Below are 23,246 nucleotides of genomic sequence, written 5' to 3'. Positions count from 1 at the left end.
AATGCATAACATAGATTACATAAAGGCATAACATCTGATTGACCAATGACTCAGAGTGTGGACTCTCCTGCCTTCTGGCAGCCTGTACTTCTCCTACCACAATGCTTGTTATCAGGACTAACAGCAGAGAAGAGGTGAAATGCATTTACCTCAGTCAACTCACAATTATCAGCTTTGATGTGACCCTCAGTTAAGGAGAAGGTAGAAACTAATGATTTGGAGAAAAAATATATATATATATATGGATTTGAGGTCCTCTCTTCCTCATTCTATCCCTACTGTTAGGTCATATAATTTATTCCATTCATTCAACAAATACTTCATGGGCTCCTACTACATGCTGAGTATAGAGATTTTCTTATACAAGTATGAAAAATTCTATAAGACATTCCGGGAAAGATACTGTAGGCTTTTATAAGTGGACTGCACCCAGTTACTTTCTCTTTCCACATGAACACAGTGAAATAATCCATTGCTCTCTTCCCTCATTTAACACCAACCCTTCCAGATAACCGACACTTCTGCTGTCAGCCTTGCTTTCTGCTAAGTCTATTTGCTGCTAGAAAATGACACTGGGGTACCTGGTTGAATTCTCTTGAGTAAATGGTCACTCCTTAACATACTGCATCTTTTCCTAAATTTCACAAGTTATCTTTTCAATGAGATGAATTTTAACATTCTCATCTACGAAGGACAACTCTAAACACAAAGCTTACAAAGTTACAAAGTTTAAAGGGCTAAAAAGATGCCAATCAATCGATTGGTTATTATTGACCAAAACTTTATACTAAGCTTTTAAGACACAATGCCTGGATGGGTGACAATTATCCAAGGGAAAAACTTTCCATTTCTAACTCACATGAAGATACCGACTTCATATTTATAAGAAATGTGCTAAATAGGAGATAGAAGATATGATGGGAAATAAAAAAGTTTTCTAAAGAGAAGTACATAATATGTGTAAAAACATCACAATTTCAGTTTCAGATATGAAGATACCAGTCAACCAGTCACTATTCTTATTTTTGTACACTTATTCAAAATTCAATTCATAATGACTTTTATTTCATAGATATTTGTAAGCATATAAAACTTTATGTGCATTCCTTACAAACTGAAAGCATTGGAAAATACTTTATTTTTTTTTTTTACAAATAGGTTCTAAAATCAGTCCAAATAAAACACCAAATTGGTACATCTTAAGCAAACGGTGTGTGTGAGCCTGGGCAGTACAGTTGGTTAAGCAGCTCCCTCTTGGTTTTGACTCAGGTGGTGATTCCAGGGTCATGAGACTGAGTCCTGAGTCAGACTCTGGGCTCAGTGTGAAGTCTACTTGAAACTCTCTCTCCCCTTCCTCTGTCCCTCTCCCCCTGCATGTGCAATAAATAAATAAATAAATAAATAAATCTGTGTTTTTTTTAAAAAAAACTTATTAATGAATACATTAAGATCCATGTTTTGAAAATTGGCTATTTGCAAATAGACCGACCTATACTTGAATGGATATAAGCACTTGTTTCAACAAAGTTAACTGTGCAAAACAATTTCAGAGTACAAATAGTACCTAGAGGCCAAAAAGTTGTGTTCTGATCAGTATAAAACAGAAGTATTGGTGAAAATGGTTTTCAGTGGCCTTAGTCTAAAAACTTCAGGGAGATAGTATTGCTCACTATTGGGCAATAGTAAATTGACTAGGGTGCAACCACTCTGGAGAAGAGTATAGAGGTTCCTCAAAAAGTTAAAAATAGAACTACCCTACAATCCACCAATTGTATTACCAGGTATTTACCCAAAGGATATAAGAATATTAATTCAAAGGAATACATACACCCTAATGTTTATAACAGCATTATCAAGAGTTAAATTATGGAAACAGCCCAAATGTCCATCGACTGATGAATGGATATGTGGTATATATAAAATGGATTATTACTCAGCCATCAAAAAAATAAAATCTTGCCGTTTGCAACAATGTAAATAGAACTAGAGAGTATTATTCTACATGAAATAAGTCCGAGAAAGACAAATACCGTATGATTTTACTCATATGTGGAATTTAAGAAAGAAAACAAGCAAGCACGGGGGGAAAAGGAAAAGGCAAACTAAGAAAGAGATTCTCAGCTATAGAGAACTGATGGTTACCAGACGGGAGGCGGGTGGAGGGACAGGGTTAAATGGGTGATGGGGATTGAAGAGTGCACTTGCTGTGAGAGCAATGGATATTGTGCGGAAATGCTGAATCACTAACTTGTACACCTAAAATTAATATTACACTGTATATTAATTGGAATTTAAATTAAAAATTTAAAAATAATAAATCTAATTAAATTGACAGGAAAAAAAAAGTCTAGAGTGCTAGAATCTAACAGAATCAACCCTATGTCACTGGATAAGTTAATTAAATGTTCAAGTTGTCAATTCTCTCACCTATAAAATATTGTCTCCTTATCACAGAGATATTGAGAGGGTTAAATGAGATGATGCATGACAAGAAATTAGCAGACACCACAGAGTAAGCATTCAGTAAATGTTAGATATGATGATAATAATGAAGAAGGAATTGGGATGATATTAATTCTCAAATGAGTGGATATCTACCTGTACCAATTCACTCATTATAATAGCTATATTTGTATCCATCTGACATCTATAGTGTTACAAAGACAAATAGAAAAAGTTCTACTTTTCTTAGTGAATATAAATCTATGATAATTTCTTTTCTAAACTGTTCTGCTGATGCCAAAAATCAGAAAAAGACATAAAGCTGGAATCTAGGATGGAGTTACTGTGGTCCTTTCAACTTCAGCCTGAGAATCTGTGCAGGTATTTTCAAAGACTGAAGCCAATAAGCCTATTATATTGCAAACATGAAAGACAAAGGTTTTTGTAATAAACACAAATTTAGAAGGGAAGGATTAGCTCATGAGTGACAAAGAAGAGGAATAATTATTCTGTGTAGGATAGGGGTATAAAAGGATTACCATCACTAGGCCAGCTCAATAGAATAAATCTCAGAGTTTTCAGCAGCTGCAAGTCTGGTGATCCTGTAAATATTCACATAATATTTCTAAAGGTAAAACCCACTATTACATGACAAAAGAATAAAGTGCATCATTTCATGATTGGTGTATCAATCAGAAAACAAAAAAATTGTTGGAAAAAGAGAGTCCATACAAGGCAGTCAAAGAGAAGGAATTTAATACAGGGAACTAGTCATAGGGCTATTGGGAAAGCCAAAAAAAAAAAAAAAAAGAGAGAGAGAGAGAGAGAGAGAGAGAGAGAGAGAGAGGGAAGAATGAGAAGAATGAGGAACACAGCCATTGCCCTTGAAGCTATGGGGGAACACAGACAGCATACATAGTGGCCAGAATCCAGGGCTGCCTCATAGTAGCTGAATCCACACAGAGGCTCATCAGAACATGGAGATACACTGCCCAAAGCAAGCAACAGAGGGGAGAAACATCCTGGTTTTTTCCCTTTCTCTTTCCAACCTGTAAATGATGCCTCCAACTGGGAGAACCTATTTAGTAGTCAGTTAACAAGGGAACCTAGGAAAGCAGATGGCAAGAGATGCCCATGGAGTAGATCTGAAAGCAAACCAACAAATGACCAGCACAATAGGTAAACACCAAGAAAATTTACCTAATATAAAAAAATGTACTGTTCCTTTTAGTTATGGTTAAAGGGGATTCTCAATACAAAAGAGATGTCACCAATATCAGTTTTATCAGGCTACCGTTTGGAAATGCCATCAAATTAAGCCTTCTAATCAAAATGGCACTGTTAAGATTGAAAGTCTGCCAATATAACCACATTTCTTTCACAAGATGAGAGGGCAAAAACGAAACCCATTTTTGGTAGCTCTTCTGCTCCTGCCTTTCATAGACAGGTAAGAATTCAGAGAACACACTGGAAAATGTATACAGGATGGCTACCAATTTAATTTGGCTTGAATATCAAAAATTATAAGAAAACCATCTAATCATTCCCAGATTTCACTTAAAAAGTCATTGTACTGTTAGAAAACTAAGCGGTTAGTTTTAGTCCCAAATACTACCCTGTCTTCACTTTTCTCATTTCATTGCCACATGTAAAAAGTCTGCAGGACCAGCAGAGAGTCACAGATTCACATTAGACTATTTCACTGGGAAGTTCTCAAAATAATTGTACTGGTTTACAAGACTGAGTAAGTTCTGGGGGAGAAAATCAGGGAATTGTAGACCAACTGAAATCACATAACCTTGGACAACATAATCTCTGTGTCTCATTTTCCTTGACTATGAAGATTAGATTAGAACATCTCTCCATCTTTAGGGTGAGTGCAGAGATGTGACCTTTGACTTGCTCAACCCAGTGTGAGAATAGATATCAGATAGGATAAGAGGTATGAGAATAGATATCAAAAACACTGATTAAAACCCAGTGTGCATTTTTAGGAAGTGGAGGAAGTAAAAGAAAACTGGCTATTCGAAGCAATCTCTCCAGACAGGTACCACTGCCCCTATTTCTGGGTCACTTTTTTTCTTAGCTCACACTCACAAAGCACTATATCCTTCTAAAGTTAACAGAAACCAAAGCATCCATGCAACACTGATGCCAATGGAAGGAGAACCATCACCTCAACTTTTTCTCACCAACCAATCAATATAAAAAAAGGCACTGTGGGGTACCTGGGTGGCAAAGTCAGTTAAGCAACCAACTCTTGGTTTTGGCTCAGGTCATAATCTCAGGGTTGTGAGATCAAGCTCCACACTGGCCTCCCTACTCAGCATGGAATCTTAAGTTTCTCTCTCTCTCTGCCTCTACCCCTCCCCCCAATGTGTGCACATGTGTGCTCTCTCTCTCTCTCATGCGTGATATCGCTTTCTCTTTCAAATAAATAAATAAATAAATAAATAAATAAATAAATCTATCTTTAAGAAAAAATAGACTGTGATAAAATATTGCATAATGGAAGAATTTCTTTTTCTCTTATTAAATTAATATTTTTGTTGATAAGTATCAATTTCTTACAAAGAAATTGTGAAGAATGAAAGGGAGTATACAAAGACTGCTCACATTATGCTAATGTTGGAGTAAATTATCACCGATACTAAGTGTCTACAGAAAGTCAATAATACATGGGAGAAAATGTGAATATAAACCATTGATAACATGCATCTGCTACAGTCACTGCAGCCTGTTCAAGAGGCCTGAAAATTCTAAGAGAGACTTCTGACCAATAGAGCAAAAGACAACAAAATTTCTTGTTGGTCTCATAACTAGAAGAAGGCAACCTGAATTCAAGTCCTACCCAGTTTTTAGAGTATAAAGTTAGTGTTCTCGTCACGTGCTGTTTCAAAAAGAACCCCATGAGTCACCTGTGAAAATGGCTCACCAACCAAAAAATCCTGTTTTGTTTACACACAGAGACAGAACAGTGCTATGCTGGCTTAACTTCCCCAAAAGAGGTTAAATTACATTCAGTATTGTTTGACCTGAATGGATATTTTAATCGCCCTGAGTAACAAAGCAAAAAAGTTACTCTTTGTAGTATTAGTACATTTTCAGATATATTAGTGTATCCACTCTTAGAGACACTCTATGTCATACACACACATATATACATATGCACACACATGGGGACACATACAATTTCCTAGAATAGAAAAGACAGAAGGCTAATATTTGTTTGAAGAAAACAAGGCAAAATCTATTCTCCCTAATTGCCAGGTTGACTTCATTAGTTAGGCACTGGGGAGGGCTTTGAAGGCAGGACTTCAGCATTTCCCTGCCTATCACTTTCCCTCTCATGAGACCTGAGGTGGAGAGTAGTAAACAATGAGGAAGTCCACAGGCCTCTGCCAATGGGCCACTTCAAGGTGAGAATGGGCAAGAGCCTGATACCCTCCCCATTTGCCCATGACAAAATGACTGTACGTTTAAGCACACTTCAAGGAGACCAAGCACAACAAGATTCTTAAAAAGAGCATGTTACCTGATGTGGCTGTGAACTGGACCATCTGCTATAGGAAGGAGCACCCGAAGACTTGCTGGCTGAGGTTCGCTGAAAGAGGGAAGGAAAAAAATATTTCATGTTGTCACACAAACTGAATTCACTTTCCGTTTCTTTAAATGAATTACTCAGTGTCTGCAGCTCCAAAAATTACCACAATCTTAGACTCTCCCTCAACTTACTCTCTGTTTCATTTCTTTTAAAATACATTCTCCTCAGCAAGTATAATAATATAAACACTAGAGCCAAAACATCTGGATTCAACTCTCAGTTTGTACTCATTGTTTGACCTGATGCAAATCACCTGAATTCTCTCTGTCTCAACTTTCTTTTTATTGAGACTAGAATAATAATTTTCACGTCATGGTATTCTTGTGAGGAACAAATATGGTAATAGGTGTAAAGCATTTTGTACAGTAAGGTGCTATCCACATATGGGCCGTAATTCAACAAGCAGAAAATAAGGCATGTTATTCTAAGTTTCTATGTGAAACCAAACTGGTATACAAATATCCACATTAATCAATGAGGTTATTTGAGTCAGTTATTACATAGAGACTGTTCATCTTGGGAGAGACCTGACCATACTATTGCTACCAGTTTCATGAGCTTGTAAAATGTCACAAATTCACTGTAGATTAGCTCATCCATAGTCATTCTTAACACCATTTTTCTTGTCTGTTTCTACTACCGAGGCTGAAAAAAACCCACATAACCACTTTTTCGGTATTCCCTCCCTATACTCCTGGCTAATGAAATAGAAATATAATTTTGGAGGAGCAGAAGGCGAAAGAGTTCTGGGAAACCCTTTGCTCTTCTGATAAAAAGGAAGAGATAAGGCTTGGATCTTCACCACCACTATTCCTTCCCTCTAAATACAGATACACTACATGGAGCTAGAGCAACCATTCTGTGACTATGAGGAAAAAAGGCCAAGGGAAGAGCAGAGGTGCTAACTCTAATTGGTCTTCTTATGCAGCAAAGATTTTTGCCTAAATCCTCCTTGTGTAGCTGACTATAATCACATTTTCTATCACTTGCGGAAAGTTGTGGATGCTTCATGGCAAAGGCATGAAGATGTGAAATGATTGGTATGTTTGGGGGATGATCAATACACCAATATAGTACTGCCAACTCCTATACTCCCCATCACTGCATTGCATCTGCCTTTCAGGACCCCTGTGTAATTTCTATGCTGTTCCTGACAGCTTTCCTGAATCTCTGCCACAGGGAGGTTGGCTTACTAGCTAAATGCTGTGGTCTGTCTGTTCAATTCAACTTCCCTCTAGCATCTGCCCATAGGAAGAGGCAGAGTCGAGATCAGTCCTCCTGCCCCACTGAGGCTGATGGGATTGGACTCTAGCACAGTGTGAGAAGCATTCTGATTTCAACTTGGATAAAGGGAGCACTATCAAAGAAGTAGCTGGAAATTAAACTAAAAGCTTAATCATATTCCCTCAATGAGAAGCAGTAGCAATGAATTTCAAACGTATCAGACTTTACCAGTGCACAACCATGTACCTTCTCTAATGCCATTTTCCTAATTGTGAAATAAGAATAATTTAGATAGTCCCCATGCTCCCTCCTTATCCAGGCCCAAATCTATTAAATTAAATTATTCTATACTTTCAGAGTACATAAATTACTAATGATAGTGGCAACACTGAATTTCCATGGAAAGATTTGATTGCTTTCAGTATTATGTATCTAAAATACCAAAGAAACATCTGAAACCTCTGTTAACTAGAAAATGCTAGTAATCCAGGAGAGCCCATTGCCTGAATATTATAGCAGCTCCCAGCTTCCCTGCATTTTTAGAAAGGGGCCATTGGCTGTTTTTTCTAGCCCAACAATTTGGGCTTTAGCAGAATCTCTTCAAGTCTTCTTAAATCATAAGCTTTTAGAATTTACCCTCAGACTAATTTTTGAGACATCATATATTGAGAAGGTAACTTATCCTACTTATAAACCACAACACAGGTTTCTAAAATTGTAACAATAATTGTTATACTTATTATCAGGAAAATAAAACTTTATGTTTTTTAAATTGAGATATAATTGATATATAACATTACATAAGTTTAAGGTATCAGAGTTGATACATCTAATATTGTAATATGGTTACCACTATACTGTATATATTTTATATAAAATATGTATGTTATATATAACAAACATATCTCTTCTTTATTCACTCATCTGTTGACAGATACCTAAGTTATTTCCATATCTTGGTTAGTGTGTATAATTCTGCAACAAACACCAACTACAAATATCTCTTCCATATCCTGTTTTCCTTTATTTTTTCCTGGATGTATACCCAAAAGTGGAATTACTAGAGCATATGGAAGTTCTATTTTTCATTTTTTGAACAAAATTCATACTGTTTTCCATAGTGACTGCACCATTCCCACCAGCAGTGGGCACAAGGGTGCCCTTTCTTCCACATCCTAACCAACACTTATTATCTCTTCTTGAAAGATTTGGTTTTCTAATCAAAATAAAATTATGGTAATCAAATTCAAGACACAAGCACTAACATTCGAAAAATATTTTAAAGAAAAGTGAGATGTGTGACCTGCAGCATCTGAACCAAATTATTAAGGAACCTTGACATGGGAAGGAGATAAAATAGGCATTTGTAGATTTGAAGGCAAAAATAAAATAAAAACAAACAAACAAACAACGTGAAGTGTGAAGTGTACAACTTTTCCTTCTTGGTAAGTGTCACAATACTTCCATGCCCACGCTTAACTTTCTCCTAAAGGTCACACTGTTCTTCAGCACTGACACAAATATAATTAACTGTGTAATGGTAATTGCAGTCCATTGTGATTCATACACTTCATGTCCTTTCTAGTGCTAAGGATAAATGTAAAAGGCCAGAGAAACAACAAAATAATGGTCAATATTAATTACAAATTTTAAAGACATGACCATGTCCTCAGAATTGTAGCATAGCTTCTGATGGATGTGACTATATTCAAAATCCAGTTTCATAGCACAAAACACAAAATCTGGTTGGGTTTCCTTGTTATCTTTTGAATGAACTAGCCATAATGCATACAGCCTGGATGAAAACAAACTCACTTGACAAACCAGATAAGTAATTGATCATATCCCTCCTTCTCGCCATCCTAGTGTCCTCAGCAACCAGTGGTTAATCAGAGGGCAGTATCCAGATCAGAATAATGAGGCATGCTGCTTTAAAATGCAAATTCTTTGACCCCAGGAATTTACAAATCTCTGGAAGTGGGATCCAGCAATTTGCATTTTTAAGAGGCTCTTCAGTTGATTCATATTTAATCTTTGAAGCAAGGAAACATCCCATAATATTTCCAGCATACACTTGTACATACACTTGTACGGCTATATGCATCCATTGAAGAACAAGGATGATGATGAGTAGAGGTATAAAGATTCAAGGATATTATTGATAATAGTTTTCTCTAAACAGATAAAATGAACTCTCAAACTCCAGAGAAATATTTCTGGAAATTATGGGAAGATGCTTGAGGAAAAAAAATCTGATTTTTAATCTACTGATATAGATTGAACCACCACAGCCCAATTAAATGACTGGCTAAGAGTTTCAGTTTAGATATCCAATTCTTGCCCTTAGAAAACCTTCCCTGAATACCAAGAATAGGCTACCATCTTGCTATGTTTCCAGCACATCTACACTTGCCTCTTAGCAAAAACTTCTATTATACTCTCTCATAATTGCCTCCTAAATGCAGTTTTCTCTTGTAGACTGTACATTCCACAAGCTTACAAGGGAGGACGAGAGCGAGTTGAGGCTGGGTTTCATTTACTCATATAACTAGGCATGCTCATGCTAGAAATATAGTAAGTGATCAGTAAACATCAAATTCATTAATAGGTTCAGTAAACTTAACCCTATTCAAGTTTGGCAAGTATGAATAGGAGACTATAACAATTGAACCAACAGTCTGAGGACAAAGGCAGTAAAAACTGATAGAATTCCAGAGCCCAATGACTACTATAATGTCTTAGAAAGGGTAACACCATTGGCCCAGATGTCAAGATATTAAGATAGGGAGTTCCCTGATATGGTTTCATAGAAAAATCCAATTGTTAAAGTCAGGAGGGCAAGAAATAAGGAAAATGGCAGACACTGTACAGAAGTTGAGAGCTTTGGTTAATGGGTACATGTTATTCCACACAAAATGTCTCATGAAAGCTGTGAGGTAACTGCAAAAGAACTAGATGATCTACCAAAGCCAAGAGAAGCTAGAATTCAAAGAAGTATTAAGACAAAAATACACACCCTACTTTGCAACCTCCCTCCCTTCCAACCCCAGGTTGTGAGGCTTGTGCAGAGCCAGTTTCTTCATATCAGAGAAGGGAACTCAGGAGAAGGAGGGTGTGAAACATTTTAGTGACAAAGCACACAGAGTGTTCTATTAAACAAAGGGGGGAAAGTGCTATGCAGAAACCTGGAAGGCAGACCAAATTCAATGGCAACTCATAAGTGAGGAAGGCTGCCAGATGCTGCAGCAAGCCTGCCAGCCAGCCAGCCGCTGTACTTCGTCCACAACTGTCCTTTGCTTGGCCAGCTTCCTTCAAGTCTAATTGCCTATCAGCATAAGACAAGGAACTTTGGAAACATGTACATTTTTCAGTAGCTGGAGTCTTTCCTGCATTAGGCCTTGAGCATATTTGAAGAACAAGAAATGAAGAACCAATAAATAGTCCTAGAAGGTGCCAATTAGACATCTGCATTTAACATCGTGGCACAAAAAGTCATTGACAAACACGATCCAAGAACCAACACAGGTTATTCAGACAGACTGAACTCTGGATGACAGACATGACTTTGGGGATTTTAATTTCAGATGGAAAACCATGTTTCCAACCCCAATGAGATGAATCATGCAAGAAACAAGACCAAACAGCAAAGGACCTAGACAGCAGTAACATTTTTATAAGTAAGGTTTGAAGAGTTGACTCAAAAACCTTACCCGGGCCAGAAACTTTGTAAAGAATAAGTGGTAAAGGCTCTATCCACATACCTTGATAAGGAGCTATCAAATAAAAAAAGCCAAACAAACAAACAAATAAACAAAAACCCATAAATGTACTCACCAGGCAAGCTAAGAAAAGGAAATTGATAAAGAAAGAAGGGTATAGGCTAAAGTTCTGGAATCTCTTTCTCAATTCTGCTATTGAAAGCATGATTTTCAGGGACACCTGGTTGGCTCAGTTTTAGTGCCCAGGGTGTGATCCTGGAGTCCCAGGATTGAGTCCCCCATCAAGCTCCCTGCATGGAACCTGCTTCTCCCTCTGCCTGTGTCTCTACCTCTCTCTCTCTCTCATCTCTCTCTCTCTCCCCGTGTGTCTCTCATGAATAAATAAATAAAATCTTTAAAAAAAAAAAAAAAAAAAAAAAAGAGCATGATTTCCTTTTATTGTTCCCAGAATTCTGGAACATGTATTCCAGTGTGTGTTGCTACATGGATTCATCATTTACCAAGGGCCTATACTGTTAGTGTCCATGAGACACACAAGAAACAGTCCCTACCCTGACCACCCTTTGTAAACAATCACAGATTAAATACTCCCATTTTAATAAGAAATTATTGAGCTTAGTTATGGGATCCCAGAACTCTGGACCAAACCATCATCACCAGTTATTCCTGTCATGTTCCCAATGCTACAGAGAATCCTCATAGTTGGGTAAGGAATGGTAGCTAAAAACCGACCTAAATCTTTCCAGTTTCAATAAAAGCCCAGATCATGAAGGTATATGAGCAGCTCACATATTCTCCTTTTTTTTTTTTTTTTTTAACGTGAATTATTTTCCTGATTAAACTAACCCGTTCTAGATTCTCCTGGGTGGTTCAGTGGTTGAGCATCTGCCTTCAGTTCAGGTCGTGATCTCGTGATCTCTGGGTCCTGGGATTGAGTCTCGCATCAGGCTCCCTGCAGGGAGGATGCTTCTCCCTCTGCCTATGTCTCTGCCTCTCTCTGTGGGTCTCTCATAAATAAAGTTGTAATAAAAAACAATAAAAAATAAATTAACCAGTTCTGCTTAACCTTTCTCTGTGTGGCCTGGTTTCCAGCCAGTCAGTCATTTCACAGCCCTTCCCTGGGCCACCTCCAAAATCTCCATGCTCCGCCTTCTCAAGTCGTGAAATCTGAAACCTGATGATTTACTCCTCATTGTGTCCTCATCCTATTACAGAAATGCAAAAGAAATCTAAGCTGGCCTCAACACAAAAAATAAAAGGAAGAAAATCTCAACACAATTCCAAATAATAAAGATTGACTTAGTAACTATGGTCAATAGGCTTTGCCTCTTGGTCTTATTTCCAGAGATGAAGTAGTAAAAGAATCTTGTTTAGGGAGACCTGACCAAGGCTTTGTGTTGTGCTTACAAAAAGCAAATGTAGAATAATAGACTCCATCTGTCTCTACACATGAAAATACCATATATATTTACTGAAATCAAAATGGTTTTCCCAGGGTTCTTATTTGCTAGTTCTCTGGCCCCTCACTGTACTTTAAGTTTGTAAACATTTTCTTGCACATCTAGTACCTGGAAAGCACTCTGCTAGTAACGGGGGTTGCAGAGATGGGTGAAATTCTCCTCAGAGAATTTCTTTTCTCCTTGCCCTCCCACCCTGCTCCAAAGAACCACGTAAACCCATCCCCTGTCACTTTTTATTCATTACCCTATTGTAAGTTCTCTTTTTTATTTTATTTATTTATTCATGAGAGACACACAGAGAAAAGCAGAGACATAAGCAGAGGGAGAGCCAGGCTCCCTGCGGGGGGAGCCCGATGCAGGACTTGATCCCAGGACCCCCGATCATGACTTGAGCCAAATGCAGATGCTCAACCGCTGAGCCACCCAGACATAACCCCTGTTGTAAGTTCTTCACAGCTCCTATCACTATCTGAAATTCTCTTGTTCATATACTTGTTTTGTTACACATTGTTCATGTCCCTCACTAGAATATAAGTACTACGAAAACCAGCTTTGTTTTTAGTGTGTTTTTTAACCATCATTGTATTATGGACACAGCAATGTCTTAGTATATATGCATTGAATGATTAAACGAAGGAAGGAGGAAACTCAGTTCTTACACTCAAAGATTTTATAGTCCAGTGAGGGTGATTAACACCTACACAACTCTACCACAAGAAGTGCTGCTCCTTCAGCCACATATGTAGGCTGGGCAGGCATGTACTGCATGAAGGAGCCATTCACAACACACACAAAAAAATCATATGTTGGTATATTACAACCCCTTTCCAGCAGACATAGTAAAATGTCTTGCTATAATGAAATTGGTATATTAGGATCATTTTTCAAAAAGTGGAAGTAAACTGGGATGCCTGGGTGGCTCAGCGGTTGGGCATCTGCCTTTGGCTCAGGTTGTGATCCTGGGATCCAGGATCAAGTCCCACATTGGGCTCCCTATGGGGAGCCTGCTTCTCCCTCTGCCTATGCCTCTGCCATTCTCTCTCTCTCTTAGCCTGTATCTTTCATGAATAAATAAATAAATCTTTTTTAAAAAAGGTGGAAATAAGCTATCTTACAGGGCATACCTTATTCTCATTTATAAAAAGCTGCTCTAGGGATCCCTGGGTGGCGCAGTGGTTTGGCGCCTGCCTTTGGCCCAGGGCGCGATCCTGGAGACCCGGGATCGAATCCCACATCAGGCTTCCAGTGCATGGAGCCTGCTTTTCCCTCTGCCTATGTCTCTGCCTCTCTCTCTTTCTCTCTCTGTGACTATCATAAATAAATAAAAATTAAAAAAAAATTTTTTTTAAAGCTGCTCTAGAAGCTAACAGTGGCCTTATATGGGTAGAGTTGATGTTAGGCCCAATTCCCTGGCCTTAGGCTCTGAGTCTCCTACCTAGACCAGGGGCAAGGAGTCAGGGCACAACCAGTTTCTTCACCAATGGATGCTGCTTTAAATAACCAGAATATGGTCTCCAGGCTTCAAGATGGCCTCCAAAGACCTTGCTTCGTGATATTCATTCCATTATGTAGTCTCTTCCACAATGTACCAAGGTTGATACATGGGGCCAATAGAATATAGTCAAATTAAGGATATGTCACTTTGTAAGTTAAGTTATAATCTTGGGTATGGTTTATCATTTTTGGATCACCATAGATCCAAGCCATGTCACTACAGAAACCATGTTATGAGCCACTTTAAGAAGAGTCCCACGTGGTGAGAAATGGAAACCTCTTGTAAACAGCCACATGAGTGAGCTCGAAAGGTGATCCTTCAGCCCCAGTCAAGTCTTCAGAGACTACAACCCTGGATAACGGCTTGAGTGCAACTTTAACAGAGACCCTGATCAAGAACCATCAGCCCATCTGTTAACTTATTCCCTACCCTCAAGAATTGTCCAAGATAGTTAAGGTTTGCTGTTAAGCTGCTAAACTTGGGGGGAATTTGTTACACAGCAATACATTAATTCATATTATTAGCAGAAAACTATTCCACTCTTCTCATGACTCAAATAAAAGTCTGTAGAAAGCACTACAGTATTCTGTGAATCCTACCGAACAGAGGGGAAGACATTATTCTTTGATTTATAAAAAAAAAATAAAGTTTCAGGCTTTTTCTTCCTTTAGGTCTTTTTTTTTTTTTTTTTGAAAAAAAAAATTAAGTTCCTGAATTTTCACATTGTTATTTAACATGTCTCGCAGTCACTTTCTTCAAGGAGACAGAGAACCGTAAATCCCTGAAGACACAAGCACAAGGTAACCTCCCACTCCCTTCCTGTACAAGACTCAAAACAGTGAACAGGATGCTCAGTAAATAAATGATAAGCTTCCTGTTATCATGCAGCTCTCTCTGTAACTCAACTTGATCTTGCTGTATCTTACAACAAAGAACCGATTCACTTTAGCTACTGGGCTCAATCTGCCACTCCACATCTCAGAGAAACAGAAATCCTCCTCTGTAGCAGCTGCATAACAGGGCAATGTAGAGTATTCTGCTTTCAAGGTTCTAAGGGGAAGGGAGGGGAGGCTCCCACAGACCCACAAGAAAAGATTGAGCTGATTCGGTGTTCCCTCATCTGTGTTGTATAGAAACTGGACCCACAGAATGACTTACTGAAAAATAGTTCTTAGATCAATTTTGGGAAATGCTACATTCCCCATATGACTCAACCCAGGGGTCAGCAGACTTTTTCTGTAGTGGACCGTAGAGTAAACATTTTGAGCTTTGTGGTCCATACTCCTTCACAACTACTCAACTCTGCCATGTGGCATGAAAGCAGAAATAGAGAATACATCAATGAGTGAATGTGGCTGTATTCCAATAAAACTTTATTTGCAAAGATGGGCTTGGTTCATATTGGTCCACAGGCTAGAGTTTCTATAGTATTCTTGTCCCTCACTGGAATGCTTAAGTACCAGGAAAACAGAAAAGTTAACACAGAGGACACTGTTCCAACCTCTCTCTTGGAGAATCACTGTACATTTTGGCACATAAAAGGCATGGAGAATTTCTTCTCCAAAGACCCATCCGTGTATCAGTTTGTCCCAACATTATTTGTCCAAAGAATCTATTGAACTATTTCTTTCTTGCTTTTCTTTCTTGCTACCTTCCCTCTTTCTCTCACTCACTTTATTTTCTCACCAAATATTCATTAACATCTCAGGGACCTAGTGTTCCTTAATACCTCCCTGGTGAATTAATGAGTCACCTAAATTGCCATATATATCAATCTGAGTGAACAATTTGGTTCTAACTCTTTAGAAAACTAGCTCAGAACTTAGGGTGTCAATGAACATCTTAAGTAAAACTTTGACTTTCAAACACTAGGATAGTCCTAAAGATAGAAAATTTAAAAAGTATCTGAGGTCGCGTGTGTGTGTGTGTGTGAGTGTGTGTGTATGTTGTGGAAAACTGACTGGCTGACTACTTCCCACATTTTTCTGTATTCTCTACCTCCCCTCATCCCTATGCTAGCAGTGATTGCTACTTTTGGAGCTTGTGGTATGAAAACCATCTATTAGGAAGTTATGGATGAAGTCATCACCTCCAGGAAATATCAAGTCACTAACATACCTGAAACTTAGAGCTCAAAGTTAATTTCATTGGCCACATTAGCAAATTAATGATTTTCTGCCAAAGTGTCTTAGAAAAACATGCATAGAGATATCAGAGATTGTCAGAGTTCTTTTACACAAAAGAAACCCTGAATTTCCCCATTAGTAGCCTATAATTATTGGTGATTATTGGCCAGATAGATCAATTCTGGAATAATATAGGAGGAGACCACACCAGGATGTGAATAGCAGGAGACAAGGATCATCAGAGAACATCTTAGAGGCTACAATGCCACATAAAGTAGGTAGAAAGAAATTGGGCAAGTGGATTCTTCCCCCTTCTGGATCGGATACTACTTATAAGGCATTAACCAAGTCATTTATGCTCATCTATAAATTGGGGAGGTTGTACTAAATTCTAACCTGCTGTGGAAATGTCGATCTATCAATATTCACACATTCCTTTAAATATTTTCAATACATATTCGTATCAGTTTTGCCACACAGTGGACAATGTTAAGTGCAAAGGACCTGCCTGATCACAAGCTGGCTAGAATCAAGTTTCCCAGAGTGGGGCTACCCCTAACTTGGAACTCCAACCCAATCATTTTTTTTCTGAAAGCCATGAGCATCCTCAGGACAGTCAGACTTTCTAGAGCTTAGATACCACCAATGTACTATAACCCACAAGGTTTTTCAAAGCTTGGACATTTCAAAGCCTGAGGAGGGGGTAGTGGTGGACAAATATAAGAGTGGTTTGTTCAACTGTTTATCAGATTAGAGCTTGCTCTTCCTGTGTCCCAAACTTCCCTTCATCATAGGGAGACCAGTAACTCTCAGAAGTTTCTCCTTTAAAAACATATATTTCAGGACACTATACAACCCTCAATTATTATCTTGGATTTCCTCCCACCTCTTCATCTTATCACAAAACAGTAGAAAGACCAAATTCTCCTCTGCACACATAGCACCAGATGCCACCTCAGCTGCAATGATCCTCCAAACCATGGGCACTTGTGACAAGGCTCTGATCTAGCCCTTTAGTTCTGGGTAGCAAGGTGAACACGGCCACAATGTTGTTATGAATCAGGTTTGTCCCGCATGCTAATTGCCAAGTACAAAACACTCCTGGCATGCACAATTTCCAGGATGAGTAGAAGTTGTTCACAAGTAGAAAACTTCTGAAGTCTTTGCTCTGTGACTAGATGGAATAGGTCAGAGAGAATGCTTTTATGACTCTTCCTGACAAGTCCTCATGTGGCTGATCCTTCTTGTGGGCATAAAAGACACAAAGAAGCAGAAAAATGTACTTCGGTTTTTCCTCTCTTTAGGAAAACTGAAGATTTCATAATTCTTAAAATAAGAAACAACTGTAAAGTTTAAAACTTTATAAAGCAATAACCATATCCCATCAAAGTACTCATGAGTAAATTGGGAGCAAAGTTAATTCTTCCAAGTACAGCACTCTATTTGGAAGAATTGTGTTGCCATCTACATTATTTGAAACCTTTTTAAAAACATACGAGGAGGGGGCTGAGGTGAAGAATTAAGCCTAATTTTAAGAGAATGATATTTAGGGCCAACACATGTAAAAGCATTCACGAGCCTCAAATCACAAAAAAATTAACTGCCCAATGCAATGTGTATGAAGTGGAGTAAATTTCAAGAAATTGTGGAAAGGCTGCCCTCTTCAGACACATTATGTTTTCTTAAATTGCTATAGGTTTTTCTATAGAAGTTTTCTCTATAGCGGAAAAGGGAGTATAGGGTAAAATATTTAAGTCTGAGGTTTATTCTCATAAATAAATGTCAAACAAGGACATGAAAAAACATGTTATTGAGTACCTAGTTTGCCTGTCTGGACTTGCCTGGAATATATATCTTATAAATATTCTACATGGCCCTTGAAGCATGTAAGCAAGCTTCAGAATCCTAAGCGGTAATTAATTAATGGAGCTGTCTGAGGCTGAAATGTTTACCTCGGCTGTCACGTATATAAGTGCATTCAGAATAACCACCTGAAGTCACAATAAATGGCTTTCATGTCATTAGAATTTTAATAACCGTGATGAAGTCTACTCTTATTTCACAAAAAAATAAAAAAAATAAAAAATAAAAACTCTTGTTTGGGGTTTTAGTGCTGTAATTCTGAATACCCTGAAATGACAAATTAAGAAGAATTCTGTCATAATGGAAGGTATTATGCAGAGTTGGGACCTTGAGAAGGCACTAACTCTATTGTCAGCAGTTTCCTAAGAATACACCACAGACAGGTACTAGCAAGAGGCAAGTGGAATATTTCATTTTAAACACAACTTGTTTCTCTACATTTCCTGATCTGGGCTTTCGAACCCCACCCCCCAACATTTACTTTTTCAATGACCAAATACAAAGTGTAAGTCTAATATAATGAGATGGCTTTCAAGAACCACATGCAAAAACAAATTTCAATTCTTTATAGTCCATCCAAAATAAATTAGAACAAAAAAAAATTTACCAGCAAATCATAAAATACTCCCATTGTATCATATTCTGGGAGAAGGACAGGAAGAAATTTAGTTTGCAAGGTAGCCTCTTTTGTTTCATAACAATGAAAAGAGAGGGTACATAATATACTCAATTAAACAGAGGTCATTGGAGAGAGAATCTCTAAACATTGTTTTTGAGAAACAGTTGCTTATGAAAATCGAATTGGAGTCTGCAGGAAAATGGTGTGTGGGGCAATAATAACTACCAATTTACATAATATGTGACATATGCAATATACATGTACTTTTTTGCAGAGGGACGGAAATAACTTGTTCATAATTTGAGGTAGCCAGGCTGAAAGGAAGTGCGTGCCAGCATGCTTCTCCTCTGCTTTCTAATATTCAGTTTCATGTATAATTGATAGACTACCATTTTTATGATGGTTAAAAAAAGAGTAAATAAATTATGAGGATTTCAAATATCATCCATTTGCCAGGAAGACTTAGTTTTTCTTTGAATGGACATTAAACAATCGCCATTCCTGAAGGCATTTCTCGCAGACCAGCAATGTGTTTGGCTTCTTACAATCCCAAATTACTCAGGTTCAAAACTAAGATTGGTAGACAACTAGACCTCAAATATGATACATGCTTTATATTTATGCAGAGCTGGAATTCATAGCATTTGGGCTGAAAAGCCAGAATAATAGCAAGTGCTAAACTCAGATTATTATACTTGTATGCAGGGGTAAAATGAGGAAACTCCAAACAGAACAGATGACACTTTCTACTCTAGAGCAAGACATTGAGGTAAAAAGAAAAGCATCATAACTTCGAGGTTTTCAAATATATGTCTATTTATTTACATAATTAAAATTCTATAAAATTCTATTTGAACATGTATCCAACTATAGATGCTATATATACACATATATAAGCTTATAAACTTGCACAGTGCATATATATAATATAAACATAGATAACATATATCATATTATAAATATGTGTTTACATGCATTACTTATGTTTTTGTATTATTTTGTTATAAATGTATGATATTTACTAGTATAGATAATATATAAGTATATAACATATATATTACACTGTATAACACATATATTACATATTTAGAATAAATTATATATTACATACCAAACATATCACACATTATATGCACATATATAATTATATAAACATATTCACATTATATAATATGCTATATAGTGATATTATATATACTATATAGTATGTTGCTGCAAAAATGTATATATACAAAACCATAGACATTGAACTTAATTTGAAATTTGAGAGATATTCAAGGGTACTCTTGACTGTAGGCAATTTTTTTTTTAAGATTTTATTTATTCATGATAGACAGAGAGAGAGAGAGAGAGAGAGAGAGAGAGGGAGAGACAGAGAGGGGCAGACACAGGCAGAGGGAGAAGCAGGCTCCATGCCAGGAGCCCGACGTGGGACTTGATCCCGGGACTCCAGGATCGCGCCCTGGGCCAAAGGCAGGCGCTAAACCGCTGAGCCACCCAGGGATCCCTCTGTATGCAATTTCTAACTTCCACAAGGGCTTTGGAATGAGAACCCTTTCATAAGAGGAGACACCACTGTATCTATTCTCAACAGACCACTCCATAAGCCTTCCAGCTTCTGTAGACATAAACACATCTTTAATACTGAGCTCAGGAGCTCCTCCCTACAACTTCAGATCAAAGCCAATTTGTTTTTTGAATTGGTATTGGCTATGTTGGCCTTGGTCTACTACAATTTTATTTTATTTTTTTTAATTTTTTTAAACTTTTATTTATTTATGATAGGCACACAGTGAGAGAGAGAGAGAGGCAGAGACACAGGCAGAAGCAGGCTCCATGCACCGGGAGCCCGACGTGGGATTCGATCCCGCGTCTCCAGGACCGCGCCCTGGGCCAAAGGCAGGCGCCAAACCGCTGCCTACAGGGGCAACCCGGGTGGCTCAGCAGTTAAGCACCGCCTTTTGGCCCAGGGCGTGATCCTGAAGACCCTGGATCGAGTCCCACGTCAGGCTCCCTGAATGGAGCCTGCTTCTCCCTTTGCCTGTGTCTCTGCATCTCTCTCTGTGTGTGTCTCTCATAAATAAATAAAATCTTTAAAATAAATAAATAGATAGATGATAGATAGATTAGATAGATTAGATAGATTAGATAGATAGATTAGATAGATAGATGATAGATAGATAGATAGATAGATAGAACGAACCTATGGTATAATCACTGCTTATATCACTGATTATTAGACTTCTATTATAAGGTGCAGTGAAAGAAATATCAAATTACCTGGGAGATTTGAAAAGAAGAGCTAGTGGCCAGTGTTGGGACAAGAGTGTTTGATGGGCCAGCACCGTAACCCCTGGACCTCCCAGCCATTCCAGGTCTCCGTGCTTTGATTAGCAAATGTTCTGAAGCATTAGATTACCCTTAAGGCATCAGTACAATCATTGTAAAAGGCTCTTGAAATCCCTCCTTCCCTCACATGCACATTAAATTCACGCCATTTTCCCCTCATAGACAAACCATTACCAGCCACTGTTACCATGGCACAGACACACACCAGGGAAAATCCCCACACACAAAAGGGTCGTTTTTGTGATTAACTGGTAGAATCAAAAGGAAAAAAAATAATAGAGCCGGAACTCAAGCCATGCATAGCCATTTGTCCCACATGCACAAAATATTCATAAAAACAAACAGAGCATGGAGCCAATATGGCAAATTTCAGACATGAGCATGTTTTTATAAATAATCACTCATAAAATTGTGGGAGAAAAGCACAAGATATCCAGTGTGTCCTTCTCCAGTGCTTTGCTGTATATCACGGCTTCATTAGTGACAGAGGCTGTACTTTCTCGAGGAAAACCTCAAAGCTTTGCCACAAACAGGGAGGCACATGAGCCACAGTTGTGCACAGGAAGGTACACTTTAGTTCTGGTGGCACACACGGCTCCTCTAATCACTGAGGCAAAACTACTCCAACCTGGATATAAAGAAAAAGACCTACAGCTACACTGTGCAAGGAAACAGCCAGGAGATTGTCTGAAAGACCTAGCACCTGTCTTTCAGCCTGCTGCTCCAGGATTTCTTACCACAGTGCTAAGTTCAAGGACCATCCAGGATGTTAGACTCAGAATACTGGAGCTCAAAATAGCTGCAGTGGGTGCCTTTGGCTTTGCTTGCCCAGTTCCCATACACCCTTTCTTTTGCAACAACAGGGGATTCCTTTGAGAAACTCCTCTACCCCCACTAAGCTCAGCAGTTCAGGTGCATTGTCCTCTGGGTGACCCAAGCCTGCCAGACAGTTTCTTCATCAAGAATTTGGATCTTGGGTGGAAGGGCCCTAGGGCAACTGGAGGTGATTCATCTCAATGGAGGTGCCCTGAGGAGACCCACTTATTAGATTCTAAAACTGTCCTAGTTCCCTGAAGCTAACCTCATTGTTGCCTTTCCCATGCACTAAAGGCTCATTCTTTTTTTTTTTTAATTTAATTCTATGTTCTACCCCATATCCTTCCAATAAATTCCACTTTGCTTAAGTTAGCCAGGGTTAGTTTCTGTTGGCTTGAAACCAAAGTACCATAACTGACACAGACTCTTACCAATTACCTTGTTTCCAATTTCTTTTCCACTCTTCACTGCACACTATTTACTAAGTTCTGCTCATCATATGGTTATTCTCTCTCTCTCTCTCTCTCTATATATATATATATACACACACACACACACATTATAATATGTGTTATTTTATATTCTATGATATTACACTCTGTTATACTACACCATATTTTTTCATCCTTAAAACACCCTCATCCTAGGGGCATCTGAGTGGCTCAGTGGTTGAGCATATGCCTTTGGTTCAGGTCATGATCCTGGGGTCCTGGGATTGAGCCTCTTATCAGGCTCCCCACAGGGAGCCTGCTTCTCCCTCTGCCTATATCTCTGCCTCTGTGTGTGTGTGTCTCTCATGAATAAATAAATAAAATCTTTTTTAAAAACACTCTAATGATATACCTATATTATTGCAAAAGTACTGGAAATGAAGAGGTAATTTAAGTTCAAGCCTTTGGTAAACAATAGATTCCTGGTCTCCAGGCCCAGAGGACTGATTCAGTGGGTCTAACAGAGGGCCCTGAGAGATCACTTTTCTAACAAGTTTCCAGATGAGGATGTTGCTTGTCCAGGACCACATTTTGAGTAGCACTATATTAAGACCAAGCGCCTCGAACTCTTACATGCTTACAAATGCCCTGAGGAATAGTTTGTGCCTTACCAGGTCTGAGGTAGGGCCCGAAACTACATTTCTAACAATCCCCAGGAGATGAAAATGCCACTAGACCACACAAAGTAGCAAGGATTACATGACTGACCCAGATCACACAAGAAATAACTGCTGAAGCCTCAACTTGGTCTCAGGTTTGCCTTCTCTTATTCACTCCATTGCCTCCCCTAAAAAAACCTGGTCTTTACAGATGGGAAACCCACAACTCTGAAAGGTCATACAATTTGACCAGATCTCACAGCTGGTTAGTTGTATATTTGACAGGACACAGCCCCCATCTTTGGTCACCAGCCCAGGCTGCTTCCTTCTGTTGTGCTCAAGAGTTTACAAAGTATTGTAGCTTCACTTCCATCCTGCATTAAACCCTGACAAAGACATCAAGAAATGGGCAAGGCCAGTCCTCGCTCACATTTCACTG

General features: G+C 38.4%; 1 protein-coding gene across 10 annotated transcripts in view; it reads right to left on the bottom strand.

Annotated features, from left to right (window-relative positions):
• The window catches only part of RBMS3 (RNA binding motif single stranded interacting protein 3), a 1,291,910-nt gene that overhangs the window by 1,032,364 nt on the left and 236,300 nt on the right, over nt 1-23,246 (bottom strand). For all 10 annotated transcript variants that reach the window (XM_072793055.1, XM_072793061.1, XM_072793062.1 and 7 more), the window contains exon 3: nt 5,978-6,046. In XM_072793055.1, the coding sequence (XP_072649156.1) occupies nt 5,978-6,046 (69 nt within the window). The remainder of the gene's footprint in view (nt 1-5,977; nt 6,047-23,246) is intronic.

Source organism: Canis lupus, chromosome 22 (assembly GCF_048164855.1).
Source record: "Canis lupus baileyi chromosome 22, mCanLup2.hap1, whole genome shotgun sequence".
Classification (NCBI taxonomy): Eukaryota; Metazoa; Chordata; class Mammalia; order Carnivora; family Canidae; genus Canis; species Canis lupus.
The sequence above is the reverse complement of the archived record's forward strand: the minus strand, read 5'-3'. Positions and strand labels throughout refer to the sequence as shown.